At 34.2% G+C, this 24,549-nt stretch overlaps 1 protein-coding gene across 4 annotated transcripts in view; it reads right to left on the bottom strand.

The window, feature by feature from the left end:
* Window positions 1-24,549, bottom strand: part of HTR2C (5-hydroxytryptamine receptor 2C) — a 307,776-nt gene that overhangs the window by 79,334 nt on the left and 203,893 nt on the right. For 3 of the 4 annotated variants that reach the window (XM_025983878.2, XM_072744528.1, XM_072744529.1), the window contains exon 5: window positions 6,067-6,267. In XM_025983878.2, the coding sequence (XP_025839663.1) occupies window positions 6,067-6,267 (201 nt within the window). The remainder of the gene's footprint in view (window positions 1-6,066; window positions 6,268-24,549) is intronic. The other variant, XM_072744530.1, reaches the window with a different exon arrangement.

Genomic DNA, 24,549 nt, shown 5'->3' with positions numbered 1-24,549 from the left:
ACATAAACTTTAAAAATAAGCCCAGATATGGAAGATAGTTTAATATACTATACAGGTGGCATTGTAAGTTACAGACTACATAAACCTTTTAAATAAACAGCATGAAGCAACTGAATGATTATTCAGAAAAAGATAAAATCGAATGCATATCGCACGTACAAAATAAATTCCACACACAAAAAATAAACTCCAAATGTATTGGAGACCTAATGTAAACAATGAGTAAGATATGTGTGATTTACTATCTAACCTGAGTGTGGGGCAAGAATTTATACAGTCACTCAACATGGAAATGAAATCTTAGTGATAAAATGAACTGCAAAAATGAACAATTCTGCATGGCAGATGCATCATAAGTGATAGCAAATAGTAAACACAGTAAAAAATAGTTTCACTTATAACATGTAAAATGTTTATTATATGTGATGTATCAAGAGATTGAAATTGAGAAACAAAACGATTAAAAAACAGAAAAATTAGCAAAAGGTACACTTTGCATAAAACTAATTTAGCAAAAAAAAAAACAAAAAAAAACTAATTTACCAATGGCATTTTAAACATAAGAAAACAAGCTCAATTTCTTTCATGATAAAGTAGATGCAAAATGAAACTAAGTTGATATTTTGCACCTATTGGATTGGCAAAATTTTAAAAGTTTGAAAATACACTTTTTATCAAGGCTTTGGGGAAACGGGGACTCTTACATTGCTAGTAGGAATGAAAAATGGCTCAACCCCTTACTAATTGTTATGTATACATTTACCTCTTGGTAAATTAGGAATTTTTGTTAGGAATTTTTGTTGAAACTAAATTTCCAAAAGTATGAAACATATACAGAGTGAGAAGTATGCAGAGTGATATGCAAATGATTATTTTTGGTGGAATTCTCAGTAATTGCAAGATATGAGAAACAACTTCAAATGCTCATACCACACAGGAGATTGGTTAAACAAATTATGATGTACCTATCCAGTGTAGAACTAGCAGGTGTGAAAAATAGAAGAAATTTGGCTTTTAAATGCAATGTTCTGGCCATATACATAATATTTCAGTTTACATCTACCATCTTGCTATGAGTTGATATAGAGTGGTTCCAGGACATACTATCAAGTGAAAAATGTCAATGTGTTAACATGTATGTAGTATTTTATCTTTTATCTAAGAAAAGATAAACAATATATGTGTGAGGTTTTTTTTTTTTTTTGCAAAAATAATCTCCAGCAATATACTTCAGAAATTAGTGAGTGGGTTAACCAATAGATAGAAGAAAGCCTGACATATCTCTGATATTTGTGTAGCTTTGACTTTTGGAACATGATATATATTTGTGTTATTTTAATTCTAGTTAGTTAACATACAGTATTATATTAGTTTCAGGCATACAATATAATGATTCCACAGTTCCATATGTCACCTTGTGCTTATCACAAATACACTCCTTAATTTCCAACACCTATTCAACCCATTGTCCCTTGGCCCTCCCCTCTAGTAACCCTCAGATTGTTCTATATACTTAAAAGTCTGTTTCTTGCTTTAGCTCTCTCTTTCATTTTCTACCTTTGCTTGTTTGTTTCTACCTTTGTTTGTTTTGTTTCTTAAATTCCACATATGAGTGAAATCATATGGTATGGAACATGTTTTACATGAGTGATTTACATGATTTCATATGAGTGAAATCATATGGTATGGAACAGGTTTTACACATTAAAAATAAAGTCAACAATGTGGGGTACATCAATATTGAGTGTATACAGAAACCAAAAAATCCCTAACTATGAACAATTGGTAACAGAACCAACAGAAGAAAAAAATTCAAATGAATCCTAGCATTTTGAACACAATGCTTTGGTTACATACACTTGGTGGGAAACATTCTAAAGACAAAAAAAATTGTAATAACAATTTTATAATAGCATTTTACTTATTGTACTGATATGAGGCTAGATATTCTGAAATGAATTTGTTGTATAGTAGGATTTTTAAAAATATAATTAAGAAATTAAATAAATAAATGAAATAATAAATAGATGCATTTGCAGACCAAGTTGCTTATTGTGACAAAAATGAGGAATAATAAGGAATTAGGAAAGTGTCAGAAGAATCTTGCATTACTGGATTGGGATTAAAGGCATAGACATATAGGAGCAAAAATGTCCGAGTAGCAATGAGCATACCTAGATTCCATATCTGGTTTTATAAAATAATAGACCACTAAAAAGAACAAAGTTTCCTTTTATGAGACTACTGATTTCAGAACTGGGGCATGGAAAGTAAAAGGTGAATCTGGCATAATTCATGCCAGAAAGTAAGTGCTCAAAAACTGATGGTACATATTAAGAGGAGTTCTCATGAAATAATCTAGGACAATTGAGCATAAAAAATAATTAAGTACAGTAATGACTTAAGTTATATTGATTACGGCAAAAGTTTTTACCAATATGAATAAATAAATGACAAAGGGTGGGAGGGGAAAATTCTTCCTTACAGTATAATGTTAACTAATAAAGGAAGAATGATAAAGTAAGAAAAACTATAATTTTATAATCATATAATAATAAATTATTTAAATAATAAATGAAGAATTATCAATGGATTTGAAATCTATTGGATCAAAGCTTGTTGGAAAGTAATTTCTTAATTTCCAAATATATGGAGATTTTCTAGTTATCTTTTGATAAACATTTCTGTCTCATTTGAATTTCAGCCAAAGAATATGCACTTTACGATTCCAACACTTTGAAATTTATAGAGAATTGATTTATATGGTCAATTTTGATAAATATTATTTTATACAATCAATGTTTATTCATATTTATTCATATTTAACGATACATTTATCATTTTCTTTTTCGGCGATTCATTTAAAAAATAAACTTTGCGTATAGTTGACACAATGTTACATTTGTTTTAGATGTACAACACAGTAATTCCACATGTGTCGTTTTTCACTGTTCCTGTTTCTTGCATATCCAATCTTCCATCTGTGGCCATTTTCTTTTGTTTTAAGAACATCCTTTAGGATTTTCTTAAGTAGGAGTCTATTTTTATTGTGTTCTCTTGGCTTTTTTTGGCCCAATAAAGTCCTCATTTCACTTCAATTCCTGAGGTATAATTTTGCTGACTATATGGCTTTAATTTAGCATTCACTTTTTATCAGCACATTGACACTGTCACCTCGCTTTCATTGTTGCTGTTGAGAAGCCATTCATCTATCTTATCATTGTTCTATTGAAGTTCATCTCTATCTCTTTAAAATTGATTTTTTTCTTTTTTTTAATGAAATGTTATGAGGGGTCTAAATGTTGATTTCTTATTCATTCTGCTTGAGGTCTGTTGAGCTCTTTCAATGTGAGAATCAGCATCTTTCATCAGATCCAAAGGCCATTATTTCTTCAAATATTGCTTTTCTGACATTCTTCACTCACCTTGTAAAAATTCTCTCACTTTATTTTGTTCTTAAGATTTATTTATTTATTTGAGAGACAGAAAGCATGAGTGCATGGGGGGAGGGGCAAAGGGAGAAGAGAAACTTAAACAGACTTTGTGCTGAGCGTAGAGCCTGATGTGAGGCTTGTCTCAACCTGAGATCATGACCTGAGCTGAAACAAAGAGTTGGATGCTTAACACTGCACCACCCAGGCTATATGTCTCATCTTACTCTTTCTTCTCTCTTTTGTATCCTTCCAATTCTCCTTGCTTCATTCATCACTGTTTCTTCTAATCAATCTCCAGTAATGCTCTTTTTAGTTATGTCTAAACTGGCTTTGAATTCTTGGATTTTGTGTTATGCCTAAGCTCCAAATTTTCCAGCTGCTTCTCAAATCTTAAATGTCCCTGTTTGTAGTTTCCTGCTGAAATATTTAAATTCAGGGATCCCTGGGTGGTGCAGCGGTTTAGCGCCTGCCTTTGGCCCAGGGTGCGATCCTGGAGACCTGGGATCAAGTCCCACGTCGGGCTCCTGGTGCATGGAGCCTGCTTCTCCCTCTGCCTGTGTCTCTGCCTCTCTCTCTCTCTCTCTCTCTATCATAAATAAATAAAAATTAAAAATAAAAAAATTGAAATATTTAAATTCAGCTTATAATTTTCACATGCAGAATACAAATAATTCTTTAAAGTCTATGTCTGGTAATTCCACTATCTTGAGTGTCAGTGAGTTCATTTGTATTATCTTCTGTTATGATTCATGTTGTTTTGTCTCTTAATGTGTCTGTTTATCATTGTATTCTAGCTACTGCAATTAAAAATTATTAAAGGAAATAATTTGAAGTGTACAATGAATCTTTTGCTTATGTTAGAGAAATTAGAAACTTGAAAAATATGAAATCACCTTAACCCAATTTTCAAGCTTCAGATTTTTATTGGTTACACACATAACTTAATCGTGGCCTGAATTTCATTGAAGAGTGGTCCATCCTTATTTCTAGTGTACAGGCCTTTGGTGACCAAAAAATAAACTCAAGTTGGTTGACCCATGCCATACTCTGCATTCCTGCTTTAGACCTTTGCTTGTGAGAATGTAAAATGAGCTTCTCAACCTTCTGTCCCATATTCAGGTTTGCAAATGCATCCTTGGCAAAAGTGACCCAAAAGTCATAGTCATTCTTCCTATATTTCTGTCTTTTTCTGGATCCTTTGCTGTCTTATTAGCTTCTCAATGATGATAGTATTTTTTCTATACTTTTTTGTTGGCTTTAACACAAACATCATTGCAGATTGCCCATCTGTCATTGTTAGAAGCTGATGGCTCTAGTAGTCTAATTTAATTTAGCTCTATATTTCCTTTTTTTTTTTAATGAGAATTTTTTTTAAAGATTTTTATTTATTCATAGAGACAGAGAGAGAGGGGCAGAGACACAGGCAGAGGGAGAAGCAGACTCCTTGCAGGGAGCCTGACGGGGACTCCATCCCAGGTCTCCAGGATCACACCCCAGGCCGCAGGCGGTGCTAAACCACTGCGCCACCGGGGCTGCCCTCTATATTTCCTTTGTAAGCACCATAAGAACTGGCATCTTTTTAGATGAGCTCTTTGGAGTGAAGGAAGTAAAATCTGTGAGCCCTTGAGTATGTAGGTGAAATTGTGTAAATAGATCCCCTTTTTTGTCTGGGTGAAGTTTTATTGCTTTTTATCTAAAGGTGTGTGTTGTTTGTGTATGTTCACCAACAATAGAACAATCTTAAAACTTAAATTTATTTTATCAGTAAACTCAGAGTCAAAATCTTTAGATGATATCAGTGAAGACTGTATAGATGTCTTGATCTCCTTGCAAACTTTACCAGAACCTTTTATAGAAGCATAGCTATGAGGAGGAATTATTTAGTGAGATGCTAAATATAAGTTCCAGCTGGAAGAGGAGGAAACAAAGGGAAAAAAAAAAACCTGTCAAAGCCCTTACATTCCAACTGGTTAAGTTTTGTGACTTGAATCTTAGTATTGTTAAGACATTTGTGAATATCTCCATCACAAACAATAAGATGACCATTTCTCTCCCTTCAATCTCCCCCAAATCTTTTTAAAAATGGATTTTTTTCTCTTATTGTATAAGCAGAACCTAAGGAGATATTTAAAACCGGAGGCAAAATAGTGTATTTGAGGTCAATTAATAGCACAAATTTAGTCATGTTTACTTCATGAAGAGTCACATGACACTATATACTTTTCCATTCAAGAAGATATGAAATTAGAATAAAAATATTAAGATTAATATTCTGTGATAGATTTATATTTTTTAATTCTATATTTAAAAAATTTAGACTACCATATATCTTTATCTTCAAATCGTTTTAAATATCTCAAAGATTTTGTATCTGTGTTGCAGAATTCATTGGCATATTGATGCTTAAAATAATTTAGCAGCATAAATAGAAACCTTACATATACATATTAACATACATTTCTTTCATTATTGTTAACCTAAATATCAGATAAATAGGTTAAGAATAATTCTTAAATAGAATCCCGATTAAACGCAAATGTTACCAGTCGACGTCTGTACGTTGTTCACAGTACATAATCCGAAAGTATTGAGCATAGCCGCTGCAATTCTAATGGCCAAGAACGTTATTTACCTATCGAAATTGCCCAAACAATAGCAATCTTCATGATGGCCTTAGTCCGCGAATTGAAACGGCTGTGCTCAATAGGATTACGTATTGCTACATACCGATCCAGCGAGATAGCGCAGAGGTGCATGATGGACGCTGTAGAAAATAAAACATCCAAAGAAATCCAGACGGGGCACAAATATCTAGGTAGTGGCCAGACATAATCTGAAAGAGAAAAGAGAGAAGACAAGAACATAGTATCCAAATTATACCATCTAGTTCTACATTTTAGCCTATTTATTATTTTCCTCTCATAATCTAAGCTTTTTAAAGAAAGTGAAATTTGAGAAACATTATTTTCCAAGTAATGATGATGACGATGATGATAATGCCTTCAGTGTTACATACACTATTTCTTATTGAGATAAAATTTACATAACATAAAATTAATCATTTAAAAGTGTATAGTCCTGTGGCATTTAGTACATTCACAATACTATACGACCATCACTTCTTTCTAGTTACAAAACATTTCATCATTCCAAAAGGAAACCACTATTCATTAAGCAGTCACTCCCCATTCTCCCCTCCTCCAGACCCTGAAAAATTTTAATCTGTTTTTGTCTCTATGGATTTAACTAATCAGGATATTTTATATAAATGGAATCATGCAATAAGTGCCTGGCTTCTTTCACTAACATATTATCTTTGAGGTTCATCCATTTTGTACCATGTATCAGTACTTTATTCCTTTTTTGGCTAAAGCTCTTATTAATTGAGGTTTTTTTTTATGCTCTTGTGAATAGAATCATTTAAAAAATTTCCTTTATGGACAGTTCATAGCTAGTATGTAGAACTATAACTGCTTTTCAGGTGTTAATCTTGTATCCTGCAATTTTGCTGAATTCATTTATTAGATATATTGTTGTGTGTGTGGATTCTTTAGGATTTTCTGTTTACAGGATCCAGTCATCTTTGAATAGAGATAATTTAACTTTTCTAATTTTCCCTTGCCTTTTATTTTCTTTCTTGCTTAATTGATCTATATAAAATTTCCAGTACAATGTTGAATGGAAGAAGTAAAAACAGCCATTTTGTCTTTTTCCTGATCTTAAAAGAAAATTTTTCATTTTCACTAGTAAGTAGAATGTTAGCTGTGGATTTTTCATAAATACCTTTTATCATGTTGAAGTTTCCTTCTATTTATAGTTTATTGAGTGTTCTTATCATAAAAGAGTGATGGATTTTTGTCAAATACATTTTTTGAATCAATTGAATTGATTTTGTGGTTTTCTTACCTTAATTCTATTAATGTGATGTGATTCCATTAGTTGATTTTTACATGTTGAACCATCGTTGCATTCCTGTGATAAATCTCATTTGGGTATGGTGTGTACTATGATGTTATATTTAATTTGCTAGTATTTTGTTGAGAATTTTTGCATCTATATTTATTAGTAATATTGTTCTATACTTGTCTTTTCTTGTAATGTCATTATCTGGCTTTGGTATCTGGGTAATGCTGGTCTCATTGAATGAGTTACAAAGTGTTCTCTCACCTATTTTGTAGGAATTTGATAAGAATTGGTGTTCATTCTTTAAATGTTTGGTAAAATTTGCCAGTGAAGCCATGTGGTCCTGGACTTTCTTGTTTTTGTTTTTTTCTATTCTTTATTTTGTTTATCTCCATTTTAATCTTTACCATTTTCTTTCTTTTGATAGTTTGGGTTAAGTTTATTCTTCTCTAGTTTCTCAAGATCTTGAGTTAGGTCTTTGATTTGGGATATCTCTTCTTTTAAAATGTAGGCATTTACGGCTATAAATTTTTGTCAGAGCACTATGTTTGCTGCATCCCATCAGTTTTGATAAGTTTTTATTTCACTTTTCTCAAAATATTTTCCCATTTCACTTGTAATTTCTTCTTTGATCTATTGGTTGTTTAATAGTGATTGCGGTGTTTAATTTCCACATATTTGTGAATTTGTCAGTTTCTTCTGTTATTGATTTCTAGTTTCATTTTGGAGAAGATCCTTTGAATACTGATATTTAAAAATTTTAATGCTTGTTTTGAGGTCTGGTATATGATCTATCACAGCAAATGTTTCATGTGCAGTTGAGAAAAATGTTTTTTCTGCTATTGTTGCATAGGCTGCTCTATTATATGTTTGATGGGATTAGTTGACTCATAGTATTGTTTAAATTCTCTATTTTCATATTTATCTTCTGTTTAGTTCTATTCATTATTGAAAATGGGATATTCCTGTCTCCAAGTATTATTTTAGATCTTTTTCTCTCTTCATTTTTGTCAGTTTCACTTCCTATATGTTTTGGTCTCTGTTGTTGTATGCATATATATTTGAAATTATTATATCTTCCTGATACTTTGACACTTTATTAATTTATAATGTCCTTCTTTATCTCTCATAACAATTTTTGTCTTAAGTTCTATTTTGTCTGATGCCAATATAGCCACCTCAGCTTTTATTGGTTACTATTTGCATGGGATATCTTTTCCATCTTTTACTTTAACCTATTTGTGACTTTGAATCTAAAATGAGTCTCTTATTGACAGCATACAAAGGAGGGCTCTTTTTTTACGGTTTTTTTTTTTTTAGATTTCTTAATTTTTTTTTTAATTGAAGTTCGATTTACCAACATAGAGTATAACACCCAGTGTTCATCCCATCAAGTGGAGAGGGCTGCTCTTCTTCTTTTTTTAATAATAAATTTATTTTTTATTGGTGTTCAATTTGCCAACATACAGAATAACACCCAGTGCTTATACCGTCAAGTGCCCCCCTCAGTGCCCATCACCTATTCACCCCCACCCCCCACCCTCCTCCCCTTCCACCACCCCTAGTTTGTTTCCCAGAGTTAGGAGTCTTTATGTTCTGTCTCCCTTTCTGATATTTCCTACCCATTTCTTCTCCCTTCCCTTCTATTCGAGAGGGCTCTTCTTAAATCCATTCTGGCATCATATAAACAATTCTGCTAATCTTTGCCTTTTATTTTATTTTATTTTTTGTATATTTTTTTATTGGAGTTCAATTTGCCAACATATAACACCCAGTGCTCATCCCATCAAGCATCTCCCTCAGTAATCTTTGTTTTTTAATTGAACAGTTTAGTCCATGTATATTTAAAATAATTACATCTATGGAAGGAATTATTTCCACCATTTGTTCCACCATTTGTTTTTTGGTTTTATAACAACCAAGTTTTAATTATTTTTTTAAAGATTTTTTTTATTTATTCATGAGAGACACACAGAGAGAAAGAGAGGGAGAGAGAGAGAGAGAGAGAGAGGCAGAGACACAGGCAGAAGGAGAAACAGGCTCCATGCAGGGAGCCCAATGCGGGACTTGATCCCGGGTCTCCAGGATCAGGCTTTGGGCTGAAGGCGACGCTAAACTGCTGAGCCACCTGGGCCGCCCCCAAGTTTTAATTAATACTAATTTTGTTTCGGTAGTATACAAATTTTTGCTCTGTTAATATCTTTCTGTCTTTGTTCTTGTCACAAATTACATCTTTGCACATTATGGAACCATTAACATAAATTTATAAGTACTGCTTTATGCATTTGCCTTTTATATAAGAGAGTAAACAAAAAAGAAATAATCTCAAACCTAGAAAAGAAATTAAGATGGTAAGTAATCTCATTAAGTTAACATGTATGAAAAGATGAAGGACCATAGAAAAGTTTAAAAGTTTCCATAATTCATTTCATAAAACAATATAATGTGAATATCAAAACCTATAAAACACTGAAAAAAATGAGACTAGAGACAAATAACATTCATCAACATAGATTCAAAGTTACAAACAAAACATTAACAAATAGAATTTAGCAAAGTGTCAAAAGGATAATACATTGTGTAAAAACAAAAACTATTTCAGGAATGCAAGAATAATTCAATATCATAAAAATCTGCCCATGTAATACCTTATACTAACATTTTGTAAAGACATTTTATGATCTTTTAATATTGAAGAATAGTTTGATAAAATGCAAAAGCTATTCCTAATTAAAATGTTAATTATATGATGATGAAAGGAATCCCCTTAAATTTTATAATTTACTGAAAACCATTAACAAATATTATAAATAATAATGCAACAAATACATTTCAATTACATTAAATTCATAAATTGAACAAGAGAAATTTACAAATAAAGTCTTCAAAGCAGTTACCATAACCATACTCAAGGAAGGAAAGGTGGAAGCTCTTGAAATAAATAGAAAAAGGACATCTCAAATAAGAAGTAGAACTTATAAAAAAGTACCAAATGGAGAATTTAGAGTTGAAAAAATATATAACATCTGAAAGAAGAAAATCACTGAATGGTCATAATAAAAGAATGGAGATGACACAGATGAAGAGTCATTAAAACTGAATATAGATCAATAAAAATTTATCCAAATGAGTATAATAATGAATGAATATAATAGGGATCTATGGAATAATATGTAGATGTGTAACATTTGGGCCACTGGAATCTGAGGAGGGGAAAAATTGATACAGAAAAGAGATTTGAAGAAATAATGGTTTAACTCTCATATTTGATGAAAAACAAATTGACCGATTTAAGACATTCTGCAAAACCCAAATGGTTAAACTCAAAGATAATCATGCCTAGATACATCATAATCTGGTGAAAACAGAAGAATAAGGAAAACACCCTGAAGCAACTGAGAAAATGACTCTTTATAGGGAACAATGGCTTGAACAACTTCAGATTTTTCATCAGAAAGAATGGAGGCTAGATATAATCATAATCCAGACTGCTACATTCAATGAAATATCTTTAAAAAAATGACCGTGAAATAAAGATATTTTCATATGAGTGTGAAACCGAAAACTGACTGCCAGGAAGCTTGCTCTAAAAAATGCTAAAAGATGTTCCTCAGAAAGAAAGAAATTATACTACAAGAAAACTTGTAAACTTCAAGAATGAATGACTGAAGAGCAGAATTGGTAAATAATCTGTGAAATATAATAGATTATTTTTATTTTCTTAGGTCTTTAGAATGCATGTAATGGTTCAAAACAAAAATTATAATGTTGTCTGGGATGTTTTTCATGTATATAGATGTATCCCATATTACAATTAAAACAAAAAGGAGGAAAGTAAAGGAATTTATATGGTTATAGGTCTTTGTATTCACTTGAAGTGATAAAATAGTAACTAGGGAAATTGTGAAATATTAGGTCTGTATATTTTATTTTATTATTATTTTTTAATTTTATTTTATTTATTCATGAGAGGCACAGAGAGAGAGAAAGAGAGAGAGAGAGAGAGAGAGAGAGGCAGACACAGGCAGAGGGAGAAGCAGGCTCCATGCAGGGAGCCCAACGGGGGACTCGATCCCAGGTCCCCAGGATCACACCCGGGGCTGAAGGCGGCGCTAAACCGCTGGACCACCAGGGCTGCCCAGGTCTGTATATTTTAATTTAGAGAGCAATCACTAAAAAAACTGTACAAAAAATATAGTAAAAAAATCCAATAGTTCAATAAAAGTGGAATACTAAAATAAAATGCATAAACCTCAAAATAATTCAGAAATAAGAAAAGAAGGAATAAATAGAAAACAATAACATAGTAAACATAGTTCCAAACTAACCAATACCTGCACTAAATGTAAATGATATAAATTGTATCAATTTAAAGAGACAGACATGTAGGATTAAAAACAAAAATAAATATTACCCAATTATATGCTGTCTGTAAGGAACCCTACAAGTTTGAATATGGAGATAGAGATAAATATACAATAAAAAGATAGAAAGAGACACTCAATGCAAACACGAATCAAAGGACTATTGGAGCTGTTGTATTAATATCAAAGTAAATTTCATTTCAAATAATATTACTAGGAATAACAAAGACCATGTTACAATGATAATGTCACTTCATCAAGGGTATATAACAATCCTAAACATTTATGTATCTAATAATAGTACTTCAAATTTCATGAAGCAAAACTGGTAAGAAAAAAAAGAAGAAATCAAAATTATAATCACAATTATACTTTGAGATTTCAACTTTCTTTCCTCAGTAATTGACAAAAGTAGGCAGAAAACTGCCAGTGATGTAAATACTGAATAGCACTAACAAGGAACTTGACTAAATTGACATTTATAAAGCACTCTATATCCAACAATAGAAGAATACACATGCTTTTCAAAAGCCCACAAAAAATTGAGCAGAGAAGACCATATGCTGGGCCACAAAATAAATCTTAAGAAATTAAGATGGTTGCTATAATGCAATGTCTACTCTCTGATCTTAAAATAATTAACCTAAAAACCAGTAACAAAAAGGTATCTTGAAAAAGTTCAGGTATTTGGAAATTAAACAACACAGTTCTACATTATTTATGTTTCAAAGAGGAAGACTCAAATTCAATGAAGAAATAATTTGAACTAGATAAAAATTAAAATAAAACATATGAAAATTTGTGCAATGGTGCTAAAACAGTGCTCAAAGGGAAATTTCCAACATTAATGGTTTAATTTAGAAAAGAAGAAAATCTCAAAACCATGATCTGAATTAATTTCCATTTTAAAGTCCTGGACAAAGAAGGGTAAATTAAAATGAAAGTATCAGAAGAAAGAAAGTTGTAAATATAACCACAGATATCATTGAAACTGAGAAAAGACTAATAGAAAAAAATTTTTTAATGGAATGAAATGTTTTTTTGAAAAGATCAATAACATTGATAAACTTCTAGGCAGATTGAGGGAGAAATAAAAGTAGAAGACAACTAGCAATACTAGTGATGAAAGAGGGAATATCTCTATAGACTCCATAGACAATTATAAGGGAATTTTATAAACAATAGTTTGCCCATAAATTTGCATGCACATTTTGGGTCCTTAGACGTAAAACCACATATTTCTGAACCATGCACTGAATTCAGGGTTCCAGTGGAGAATCTGTGCTGCTGAGGGAAAAAAAGGATACAAATGTTTTTAATCTTCAACAGAGTCAGCCTTTCTCTTAGACTAAGATTGGCCCACTTGCCACTAATTAAAGAGTGCCAAAGCCAGGGATGGTTGATTGAAAACTTAACCTAGGTTTGACTGCATAGCAATTAAACCCTTTTTAGGACTCCAAAGTCTTTTGAGATGGCATCCCAGGCTGTCATTCGAGTTGGTACTATTGACAGAACTAATTATTTCCCAGCAAGTCTCCCATAGGTCAGTATTTCCCATGTACAGATCCATAGTGAAATTTTCAGCAATTTACAGTGAAAAATGAGAAATTAAGTATATAACAGTACATTTTCAAAAATAAAGAAAATAAAGCTGTATTTATTCCATTTAAATGACTTCTCTTTATTCTGAGATTATATCTTCCCACTAGAATCCAGGAGCAGAAGAGTCCAGCCCATAGGATTGACTGGATTTTGCCTTACCATTTTATTCTTGCCCCTGTACTCTTGAAAATTCAGCCCTGTTCTTGATATTTCCTATTCCTTTGCCTTTGACAGAGTTCCCTGGGTATGACTGGATACTACATCTGACATCAGTTATATCTTGTAAATATTTTCAGGAATATGCCACTAACTTTCTCCCTTGGAATCATACCCACCCCTTTGTAAACTTGATTCTTCTCTGATAATTAGACTTTCCACCCACAGGAACTTGATTTAGAATTATTGGATCTTCCCTGTACTACTGCTCCAAAATCTTTTGCTTCTGACATTGAGGCATTTTAAAAATTTACTATTAACTTGACCTTGAGTTTAGCTATCGATTTGACCTTGACCCTGAGCTTACAGATCCACTCCCAGAGCATTTTACAGGCCAAAGTGATAACATCCAGTGCCCTATCCTCTACTAAACACATTTGTCAGAGTGCCTTTCTAGTCATACAGCTCAGCACCTGTATTTCTTTGACACGCAGATTTTGTGGTTCTTCAGTGAGGCGATGATGTTTATGGTATGCGTCTCGATGAAGTGGGCGGGGAGATGGGACATCCTACATATGCAACCAGCCAGCCCCCTTAGTATAAAATAGGGATTTCCTGGCAGCACTATGCAGGATGTTCAACCTCCCTGCCCATGTGAAGGTTAACTGCTGTATCACGAAGTTCTGGTTTCTTTTGGAGGGCAGGCTGCTTCATGAAGGCCTCTTCCAACTTGATCTTCTGTTCCTGATGCACTGGTTGTGATTACTAATAGCTTAAATGATCTAGAAGCCTGGTAACTAATAACCCACCTCTTATTTAAACTTAAGCCTGGCACAGTGGTTTCGCGCCGCCTGAAGCCCGGGGTGTGATCTTGGAGACCCGGGATCGAGTCCCATGTCGGGCTCCCCGCATGGAGCCTGCTTCTCCCTCTGCCTGTGTCTCTACCTCTCTCTCTCCGTGTGTGTCTCTCATGAATAAATAAATAAAATCTTAAAAAAAAGAAAATTCTAAAAAAAAAAAAAACCTTAAGCTCCTTATTCTGACAATATACTATTCCATCGACTTAGAGAAAATTCTCCTGACACCTGAATGGTTTGATACGATGTGTAGTATCTTTTGAAAAACACCCTGGATCTGTTCCCCTGAGATAGTCCCACAGTCCATATACCCTGGAGTTTTCCATGTAATTTACAGTTTAGTTTCTTTCAAGCTGACCCCAAGTCTTTTCCTATGGGCATATAGTAAAAAACAAAACAAAACAAACAAACAAAAATCTGCTGATATTTTCTTCGGTGGAACACTCAACAATTTTATGGATTTTGGGTGGTGGGAAAGAGAAAAAGACATAGAAGAAATCATGAATAATTTCCTGGTGGTCTTTGTCTAACCAAGGGAAATGAGGACTTCTACTATTTGTGCTACATGGCTTTACCTTCTAGTCATTAGATTTCTTGGAGAACATTATTATTCAAAAGAGAAAGGAGTTTAAACAGCATTTTACCCAAGCCGCTAAGAAAGCTTCATGCTTAATTTGAACATTTGAAGTTTAATTTCAATAGGAATCAAAGGTCTCTAATTCAAATAAACACAACAAACTCATATGTGTGTGTGTGTGTGTGTGTGTGTCCTTTCCCTCACACAAAGCTTCTCTCTACACAAAGTTCTTGATTAGGTTGTGGAAGTTACTTTATATTTTACTTTTTTTTAAATCACAGATGCTTATTTGTGTCTATTGAGGTAATTAGGTAGTTTTTTTCTCCTTTATTCTATTAATAAGGGGTATTATATTGATTGAGTTTCATATGTCGAACCAACTTTGCTTTTCTGGGATAATATCTATTTTCTTGGTGTTCCGTCCTTTTTATAGATTGCTAGATTCAACTTACTAGTGTTTTGTTAAGGATATTTGCATGTGTATTTGCAAGAATTATTGATCTATAGTTTTTATTTTTTCTTGTGATCTATTTGGTTTTGGCATCAAGAAAATATCAAAATTCCCCTCTCTTTTACTTTTGCAAGACGTTTTGAAGGATTGGTATTAATTCTCCCAGGGAACTGCCAGATAATTGAAATAACGACAATTCTCTGGAAATGAGGATCTGAAGGAGTTCTAATCCTATTCTGTTCCTCTCTGGCAGCTGTTAGGCGGCTGGTTTGCACCATGAATGTAGGCTGTTGGTTTTTAAGGTTACCCTGAAACCTGAGAGGGGAAATGAGACTGGGGCAAGTTAAAATGCCACAGAAATTGCTGTTCTTATCAAGAATCAGTCATTTTTCTTGAATAAACCCTCCCCAATTTTTGTAAGCCTTTGGTTAATTTCCAGAGTCCTGAATTATTTGATTCTGACAATTTTTGTAATTTTTCCTGTTCCTTGTAACAAAGAGAGGATTTTGGAAGTCCCTACTTCACCATTTTTGCTGATGTTCACAATGCTTTTTTTGTGTGTAAAAAGTACATCTTCAAATTTTATAATATCACAGAGTTTAGAAATAGGATATCTTTCACACTGAGACCATATTATGTATAGAGAATGGAAATGGGGATTTTGAATAGTAGTATGAATGAAAACAAGGAAATGTCATGTTCATGACTAGTTCTCAATATCTAGGGGGTGCATTATATTACACTGTCCTAAGTAAACCTATAGGCATATTTTATAATGTTTTATAATGCAGTTTTATTTTATTTTTTTTATAATGCAGTTTTAACGTTAATAATTGTCTCATATATTTTTGTCAGTCATCTCTTTATCTTTTAAATTTTTATGTTTAGATTTTGCTGCAATTATTTTATTCCAGTTTGTTTTACATTATTTGAAAGTATTGACATAGTCAAGTTTTGCATTTATATATAGCCAAATTTGTCAGTCTTCTCATTTGTGTCATCATCTATGGCTTACTCACCTCAGATGTTAGGTAAATAGCCAGTAGTTGAGTAAATACCCTATTCACTTTCTTCTTGTTTTTCTTTGGATACATTTTAAAGAGTCAACTTTTTAATTTTCCCAGAATTTATTTTTGAGTGTGAAGAGTGCTGAGTATCTCAAATTTAACATGTTTTCTTTTATCATTGACTTTGATGCCTCATTTATCATAAATAGTATGACCAATTGCCATACTTTTTTCCTTTTGTTTCCATTGGTTTAAACCTACAACCACACGTTATTATACTGGCTGTAGGCTTAGAATGTATTTAAAGATGGTTTTTCTATTGCTATCTTTGGAAAGTGTTTATTGGAGTATGCATTGAAGTTTATTAAATGATTTTCAGTGGCTCCCAGGATGAACTATAGTGTATTGTGTTTAACCTACTGTAATACCATATTTATATATTTTATAATATAGTGAAAATCCTTACATTCATTAGATAAAAAGACAGTAGCATTAGTTAAGTATATTTTTTTTCTAGGAAACTTTACAGGGATGATATCATTGATGTCTCAAACTAACAGTATAATGTAGTTACAGATTAAAATTAAAACCCCTGGGATCCCTGGGTGGCGCAGCGGTTTGGCGCCTGCCTTTGGCCCAGGGCGCGATCCTGGAGACCCGGGATCGAATCCCACATCGGGCTCCCGGTGCATGGAGCCTGCTTCTCCCTCTGCCTGTGTCTCTGCCTCTGCCTCTCTCTCTCTCTCTCTCTCTCACTCTCTCTCTCTCTCTGTGACTATCATAAAAAAAAAAATTAAAAAAAAAATTAAAACCCCTGAGGTTTGGTGATGTTTGTCCTCCAAGTGATGCAGTTGATAATTGGGAATTAACATACATATGAAAAAAAGAAGAAAAAATACATATGAAAAGCCATGATTCCATTCTGCTTATTCAATGTGTACTGTATTTCATTTAAATTATTTCTATACTAGTAACTAGGAATTCACTGCATAATGAAAAGTCAAACATGTAAACAAAAACTTTAGTACAATGAGTACAATGCTATGGCTGGTACTGCACATGATATTCTGGAAATACTGAGTGTGATAAACTTAACTCCTCCTTGGGTTTATGAGATAAGGCTTTTCAGAGAAGTCTGGAGAGGGAAGAAAGTGAAGTCTAGAAGAAGCATGTGATTTGGGGAACACATCAAGGAGATCAGAATGATGTTGCAGAACATGATATTTGTGACTGAGCGAATTAGAAAGCTGGAAGGAAGAACTTTATACAGCAGTCTCCACTTATCCAGGGGGATACATACTAAGACCTCCAGTGGTCACCTGAAACTGTGGACAGTACTTAACCCTATATATACTATGTTTTTTCCTGTACCTACATACCTATCATAAAGTTTAATTTATAATTAGGCATTATAAGAGATTAACAATCACAACTAATAATAGAATAATATAACAATATACAGTAGTACAAGTTTTGTGAATGTGGTCTTTCTCTCTCTGTTTCTCTCAAAATATCTTACTGTATTGCACTCACCCTTCTTTTGATGATGTGAGATGATAAAATACTTCACTGATGAGATGAAGTGAGGGGAATGACGTAGGCATCCTAACACAGCCATAGGCTACTAGTGACCTTCTGACGCTGTGTCAGGAGGAGCATCTGCTTCTGGCCTGCAGAACTGAAACTGTTGAAAGCAAAAACCACATATGAGAGGGGACTGCTGAATGGAGGAGTGGGAAGTTGACTATTGAGGTAGAACAGTTTTTAATTTTTGGCAAACTAAAAGAATAGCCATAAAAAAATCATGGGGCGCATGAATGTCCAGAAGGGTTTGCTTTTTTAAAAAAAGGCTTATTGCTACATTATTTGGCAATAATTCCAATAATATGGTAGCCTATACTTTCTGTACTGACTATTTTTAAAGTTAATGCAGATTTTCTCATTCTCCAACTAATTTTGTCTTCCTAATAAGTTAGAGACCATGGCTAGGAATGAGCCAAGATTTCCTTTTATCACTTCCCCTTTCTAACTAAGGAGATGAAATCTTCGTTGAATTTTAGTATTGTTTTGAATTCTAGTCCAATCATTGTAAAGATTTTTTATTTTGTATTTATTCATGAGAGACACACACAGAGAGGCAGAGACATAGAGGAAGAAGCAGCCTCCTCCGGGGAGCCTGGGGACTTGATCCCAGGATCCTGGGATCACGACCTGAGCCAAAGGCAGACACTCAACCACTGAGCCACCCAAGTGCCCCTGGTCTGATCATTGTAGTTTTTATAAACATTTTAAAATTCTACCATGGATTCAGTGCTCCTTGTTAATTTCTGGTAGGGTTTTATATTTCTTTTTGATTGATTTTATAGGACTTGTATGAAATTTGAAAGCAGTCTCCAGTACTTTTACTAATTGTTACTTTAAGGTAAACCAAAAGGCACTCTTTTAGCTTTAGCATGGGGTTGAGGGAAAAGTATCCAGGAGAAAGCTGTGCCTAATTGCCTAAAGTAGCTATATATCTTGCAAGTCATCATCCAAAATCCCTTTAGCTCTTCTAAGTGTAATGCATTGATTTTGAAAGGAAGTGGAATGAATTTATGGTCAAATAGATCAAAATAAAGCAGCATCAAGTAGAAGCAGCCAGAAATGAAAGTCTCACAGAAAAGGCTCTCTTCTAGTTAATATTCTCTGGAAAACCTGCCAAGAATGAGTAAAGCTTTATTTCAGTGAGGGACAGAAATGCTTACAACACAGAACACTATTTATTACATAATTTGTTCTGTGGAATTCAATAGATGAACACAGATTTTCTTTTGGTCAATGTGGACAATGCATGGCTCTCGTTTGGACCAGGAGGATTTATGTTTTGTTATGATTTTGTCATTCTATTAATAACTGTAAGACATTACAGATGTTGACTACCAATATTACCGTATATTCTTAGTAGCACTCAAGTAACATTTTAACTTCTTACTAATTAATTATATAAAATATCTGTTGTCCTACAAATCCTTAATGCTGGTTAGATGCATACATGGTATAGCTTTTGGTTATACAACTTTGCAGGAAAATCCTTAAAATGATTACAAACATTGGGAAAGTAAGTCTACAAGATTTAATTAAATAGTTAATGTTGCTTAGCTTCCAGGGAAATACAACATTAATTATGGCTTACAAGTAATCTTGTACAGATATTTCCTCATTCTATCAAGTATAACACTTGAGTACAGAGATCATAACTATGAAATTGGGGTAACCAAAGAAGGATTAGGTTTCTCTGAGATCTGATATCTGCTTTTTACCCAATCTCATTTCTAGCTAATTTTCCTCTTTTGTTTTCCCAGGTCTTCGCACATTTTGACTCTTTTAGAAGGGGGAAGGGGCCAAGGGAAAGGGGGAGAGAATCTTAAGCAGACTCCATGCCTAGCATGGAGCTGGGGTGTGAGGCTTGACCTCACAACCCTGAGGTCATGACCTGAGCTGATCACAGAGCCCCCCAGATGCCCCCATTTGCACTCTTTTGCCTAGAATGACATCTGTAAAGTATCCCTTCTTTAGGACTCCTTTCCTGGTCTGCAAACCTGGCTGAGAGAGTACTTCATCTGGGAAGCCTTTCCTAAAATGGCACAAACAGAATTGATTACTCCTTATATCTTCCCATAGTACCCTGAGTATATCTCTATCCTAGCATATATATTTTACTGTAATTTTCTGTTTGTCTTTCCTGGTACATTATAAACTTCTTGACATTCCAGCCTGCCTTAGTACTCACTAATGTTTCACATAGCTTAGTTAATCACATATATGTTAGTCTGCACATGTTGCATGATATTCCAATTCCCCTGATTATGATGTAATAAGGCCAATTCAGACTCTGGACCAATGAGAAATAGACCCATTAATGTATTAGGAGCACCTCATAACTAACTCTTGCCCTTTGTGGGAGTAAGCTGTTCTCACTGTATAGGTTCCCGGTATCTAGATTTTCCAGCATCCTCACTACAGAGAGTTCTTTGACTGACTAGAGTCATAATTTGTCATTCTATGTGGAAGCAGAATATCTGCTTTTGTTCTTCCACATCTTATCTCAGTTCTAGACTCCTCTGCATTAAAACATCCTGTGTTATACCCTCTATCAAGACTGGATTTCAAGACTATTGAAAGCATCTGATGTGACATCACAAACAACTGCCTGGAACTGTGCAGATAGTCTGAACTGTTGTTTTGTGTCTTGGTCTTGGAATTTTGATTTAGTCTGCTGAACCAGGTTCTAAGATGGGGATAGCATTTTTTGCTTGAGTATTTTATCCTGCACTGGAAGAAATTTATGAAGGTATTAATGGGCCTCCTTCATCAAAGTGTCGTCAAGAGTTTCCAAATCCTTTTTTCTCGAGTCAGCATTCTATAGCATTTAAAGCATTCTGACATGATTTAATCTCAAGGGTGTAGTTTTTAAACATTTGTATGCATTAATAAAGGAGATCATGAAATATATTTTGGATGTATATGATAGTTTATGAGTAGATTTTCATCTATGATGTGGTATGACGTTTCATGAATGAAAATAATTTAAATAATGCTTTAAAGTCTTTTTTTTAAAGATTTTATTTATTTATTCATGAGAGACACAGAAGGAGAGAGAAGCAAAGACACAGGCAGAGGAAAAAGCAGGCTCCACGCAGGGAACCTGATGGTGGGACTCGATCCTGGGTCTCCAAGATCAGGCCCTGGGCTGAAGGCAGCACTAAACCGCTAAGCCACCAGGGCTGCCCTAAAGTCTTTTTTTACTTCATAAATCTACAGCATATTTTTAAAAATTGAATATTAAGAGACTTTGCTTATTAAAAATGCCCAAATATTTGTTATGCTATTTAATATTTTTACTTCTATTTACCAAATATCCACTATTTCCCATAATACTTCAATTTATTAACTAATATTACTTGGGAAGATTGCAAGGAAGTATCAGTTACTTCAATTCACTAACAGATTATTTGGGCTTAACAAAATGGTATTTTCCTCAGTCTCTTTAAACACATTCTGGATTTGTCCATCCTACCGGAGAATGTCTTCATAGAATAGGCCTGGTTTTCCTAGTGCAGTAGCAGTTAAGTGTACAAACCATGTAAGGGACAGGGTGGCGGGAGGGGGGCAATTGGGGTAACCAAGGAAGAAGCCACAGAGTTTTGAGGTGGCTACCACTCTGGATAACACTTCCTTTCTATGAAAATCAAGTTAGGTGAGTAAATAGCCATTCAGAGAATAGTAAGAGATAGAAGGTAATAGCACTAAAAATATCTCAAAAATCGTGGCTGCTCTGAGCAGTTGGAAAAGAGCGACCTAGGAAGAAATGATTGTTTTACCACGAGGAGCCCTGACTGTTTGGAGCATGAACTGGTGGTTGTTAATGGATGACTAATGAAAGCACATGCTGGAAACAAGTAGTAGCTTGCCAGGAAGCAAAAACTTTTCCATGGAGAAGCTTCCTGTAATAATTCCTCTCCTAGCTTCTACTCAGATGATGCATTTAGAAATATACTGACACGAAACATTTAACCTTGATAGGCAAACTGCAGATTTAATATGCTAATATGTTTTTCAGTGAATTGAATGTCCGTATTGAGTGCCTGAATGGCAACAGGTCACCATGACCCTTGTCTCTTCCATAAGGCAGATAGTGCCATAATTAAAGGAAGGAGAAAAGCCATGTGAAGGTAAAGAAGTATGTAAGGTTTTCCCAGATATGAATGTTCCAGATGTCTTGTGACATCTATATATTCTTTGAACTGCTTGCTATATTACCACTGTCTCTGTGCTACTTAAACCTCTTTTGTTATCCAAAGACTTTAAAGCATTCTATAGACATTAGCATGTTAAACTTTTAAAAAATGTGAAAAAATAAATAAAATAAATAAAATAAATAAAAATAAAATAAAAACCATGAAAACTGGGGCCTGGGGGAAATTAAGAAAAGAGAAAATTGATCTTAGGGGATTTCTTTACTTTTAAATCTCTTTTTAATTAAGCATTTTGAATTATAATTAAGCTCCTTGGCATCGTAGGGAATGGCAAGTGACAGGGAAACATTTTGACTGGTGTGGGAGGACAAAGCAATCTTAGCGATGTCCCTCAGCTCACATTCAATCAGAGGCTTACTCTCTCAAGAGTTCCAAGGCTTCCAGGAACACACTTGGCCATTTTCTCTAACACAAGCAGTTTATTCATCTTCCTATAAAGCCACATTTTGTCCTTTTATTAATATCCTATATAATACACTATAAAATATTTCTATAAATTGGTTTTAAAATCAGAAATGATGGGACTCCTGGGTGGCTCAGTGGTTGAGCGTCTGCCTTTGGCTCAAGGTGTGATCCCGGGGTCTTGGGATCGAGTCTCACATCGGGCTCCCTGCATGGAGCCTGCTTCTCCCTCTGCCTGTGTCTCTGCCTCTCTCTCTCTATGTCTCTTATGAATAAATAAATAAAATTTATAAAAAATAAAATAAAATCAGAAATTTACTGGACTACCATCATATAGTCATTTCGGGGTGATGTGTAGAAATTTTTCTAGATTTTTTTTATTTTTTATGTGATGAAAGTCTTGCTTCAAAATTGAAATTGGATACCCGAAATAGCCCAAGAAAAGGTGTCGAGACAGGTCAGGGTTGTGATAATGGACAGACTGTAGAACTGTATCACAAGAGAAAACCCTGAGCCTTGGTCAAGGAGGCAACAAAGGCTAACCTGGGAATGAACACACGAATCATATGCCAAAGTTTGAGAATCAGATAGGCAGGCAACAAAAGAATAAAAGGCATGAAGAAACGACTAGGAAGTGAAATGGAGCAATCGTGATATCCCTTGGGGCACAGTAGGATAAGCAGAACAGGAAAAAGCCTCATTCAACCAATTGGAACCTCTGATGAATCCCAGTTCCTGTCCTGTTTCCTTTAGATGAAATGAACTCTTTGGCCACATTCCTAACTTAAGACTTTTCTATTTTGTTCCCTGTATGCTGATCAGCTTCTTTTTTCTTTGGCAGGGCTTTCTCACAAACAGATAAGCTTTTCTCTTGGGATAAAAACATTCATAAAATCTGAGGATAAAAGGCTTAAAATGGTGGAAAAAATCCTCTAGACTGGGTTTTAGATTTGGAGGTCATTAGTATATGGTAGTTGAAAATAGGAAACTGTATGTATTGCCTGGGAAAAAATGTAGGGGAAGCAGACACCAGACCAAGGACTTTGAGAGCTCTTTGAATTACTTTCTGCCTGAAATTTATGTTACTGCAACAAGTCCTTGGAAATGCCAGTTGAAGGTTTTCAAGGGACCACTAGCATAGAATGCTGTTGGACAAAAGCCTAGATTCCTTCTCATTTGAGACCATTTAAAATTGATCAGCATTCTATAGGCTTCTGGTGTAAGCAGTGCTTTAAAAAGTTGAAAACTTTCTGCTTTCCTCTTATTAAAAAGATTACAGAAGCTTACCTCCAGAAGCCATATACTAAAGCCAAAGTCTTCTAAGATTTTATTTTATTCCTTTTTGATCACTTTAATGTCTCTTGGGTACTGCAAACATGTGTAAAAAAATAGTTATATACAACTTTAACATTATGTCATTTTAGAAGGAAATGACAGGGAATGTCATTTCAGAAAGAATGACATGTCTTCAGTTTTTAAAAAGATTTTATTCGTTTATTTGAGAGAGTGAGAGAGTGTACAACAGAGTGCCAGTGAGGGCAGGGGCAGAGAGATAGGGAGAAGCAAGCCATCCACTGAGCAAGGACCCAACATGGGGTTTGACCTGAGCCGAAGGCAGAGGCTTACCTGACTGAGCCACCCAAGTGCCCCCGGAAGGAACTATTTCTTAAGGTTTTTCATTCTTTTCATCTCAACCTTATATGAAATAGAACTGTCTTATTCTTAGATCGAGAACTTTATTGTACAGCAACATGTAATTGCTAGTCCAACATCACACAGCCTTTACTCTATTATACTACAGTGGAAGGAACATGGACTCTCAACCTAGACAAACCTGAGTTTCAGACACAACATCACTAGCTTAGTTTCACTGCCTTCCTTCATGGTGCCATTCCTGGAACTCTTCCTCCTCCCTCTTTAACTACTTTCCTTTTGTGTTCATAAGAAACTCTAGCCTAGATCTAACTTTGCACTCAGGCCACATTGCATTAAAATTAGCTA

This window comes from Vulpes vulpes, chromosome X (assembly GCF_048418805.1).
Source record: "Vulpes vulpes isolate BD-2025 chromosome X, VulVul3, whole genome shotgun sequence".
In the NCBI taxonomy this organism is placed as follows: domain Eukaryota; kingdom Metazoa; phylum Chordata; class Mammalia; order Carnivora; family Canidae; genus Vulpes; species Vulpes vulpes.
The sequence above is the reverse complement of the archived record's forward strand: the minus strand, read 5'-3'. Positions and strand labels throughout refer to the sequence as shown.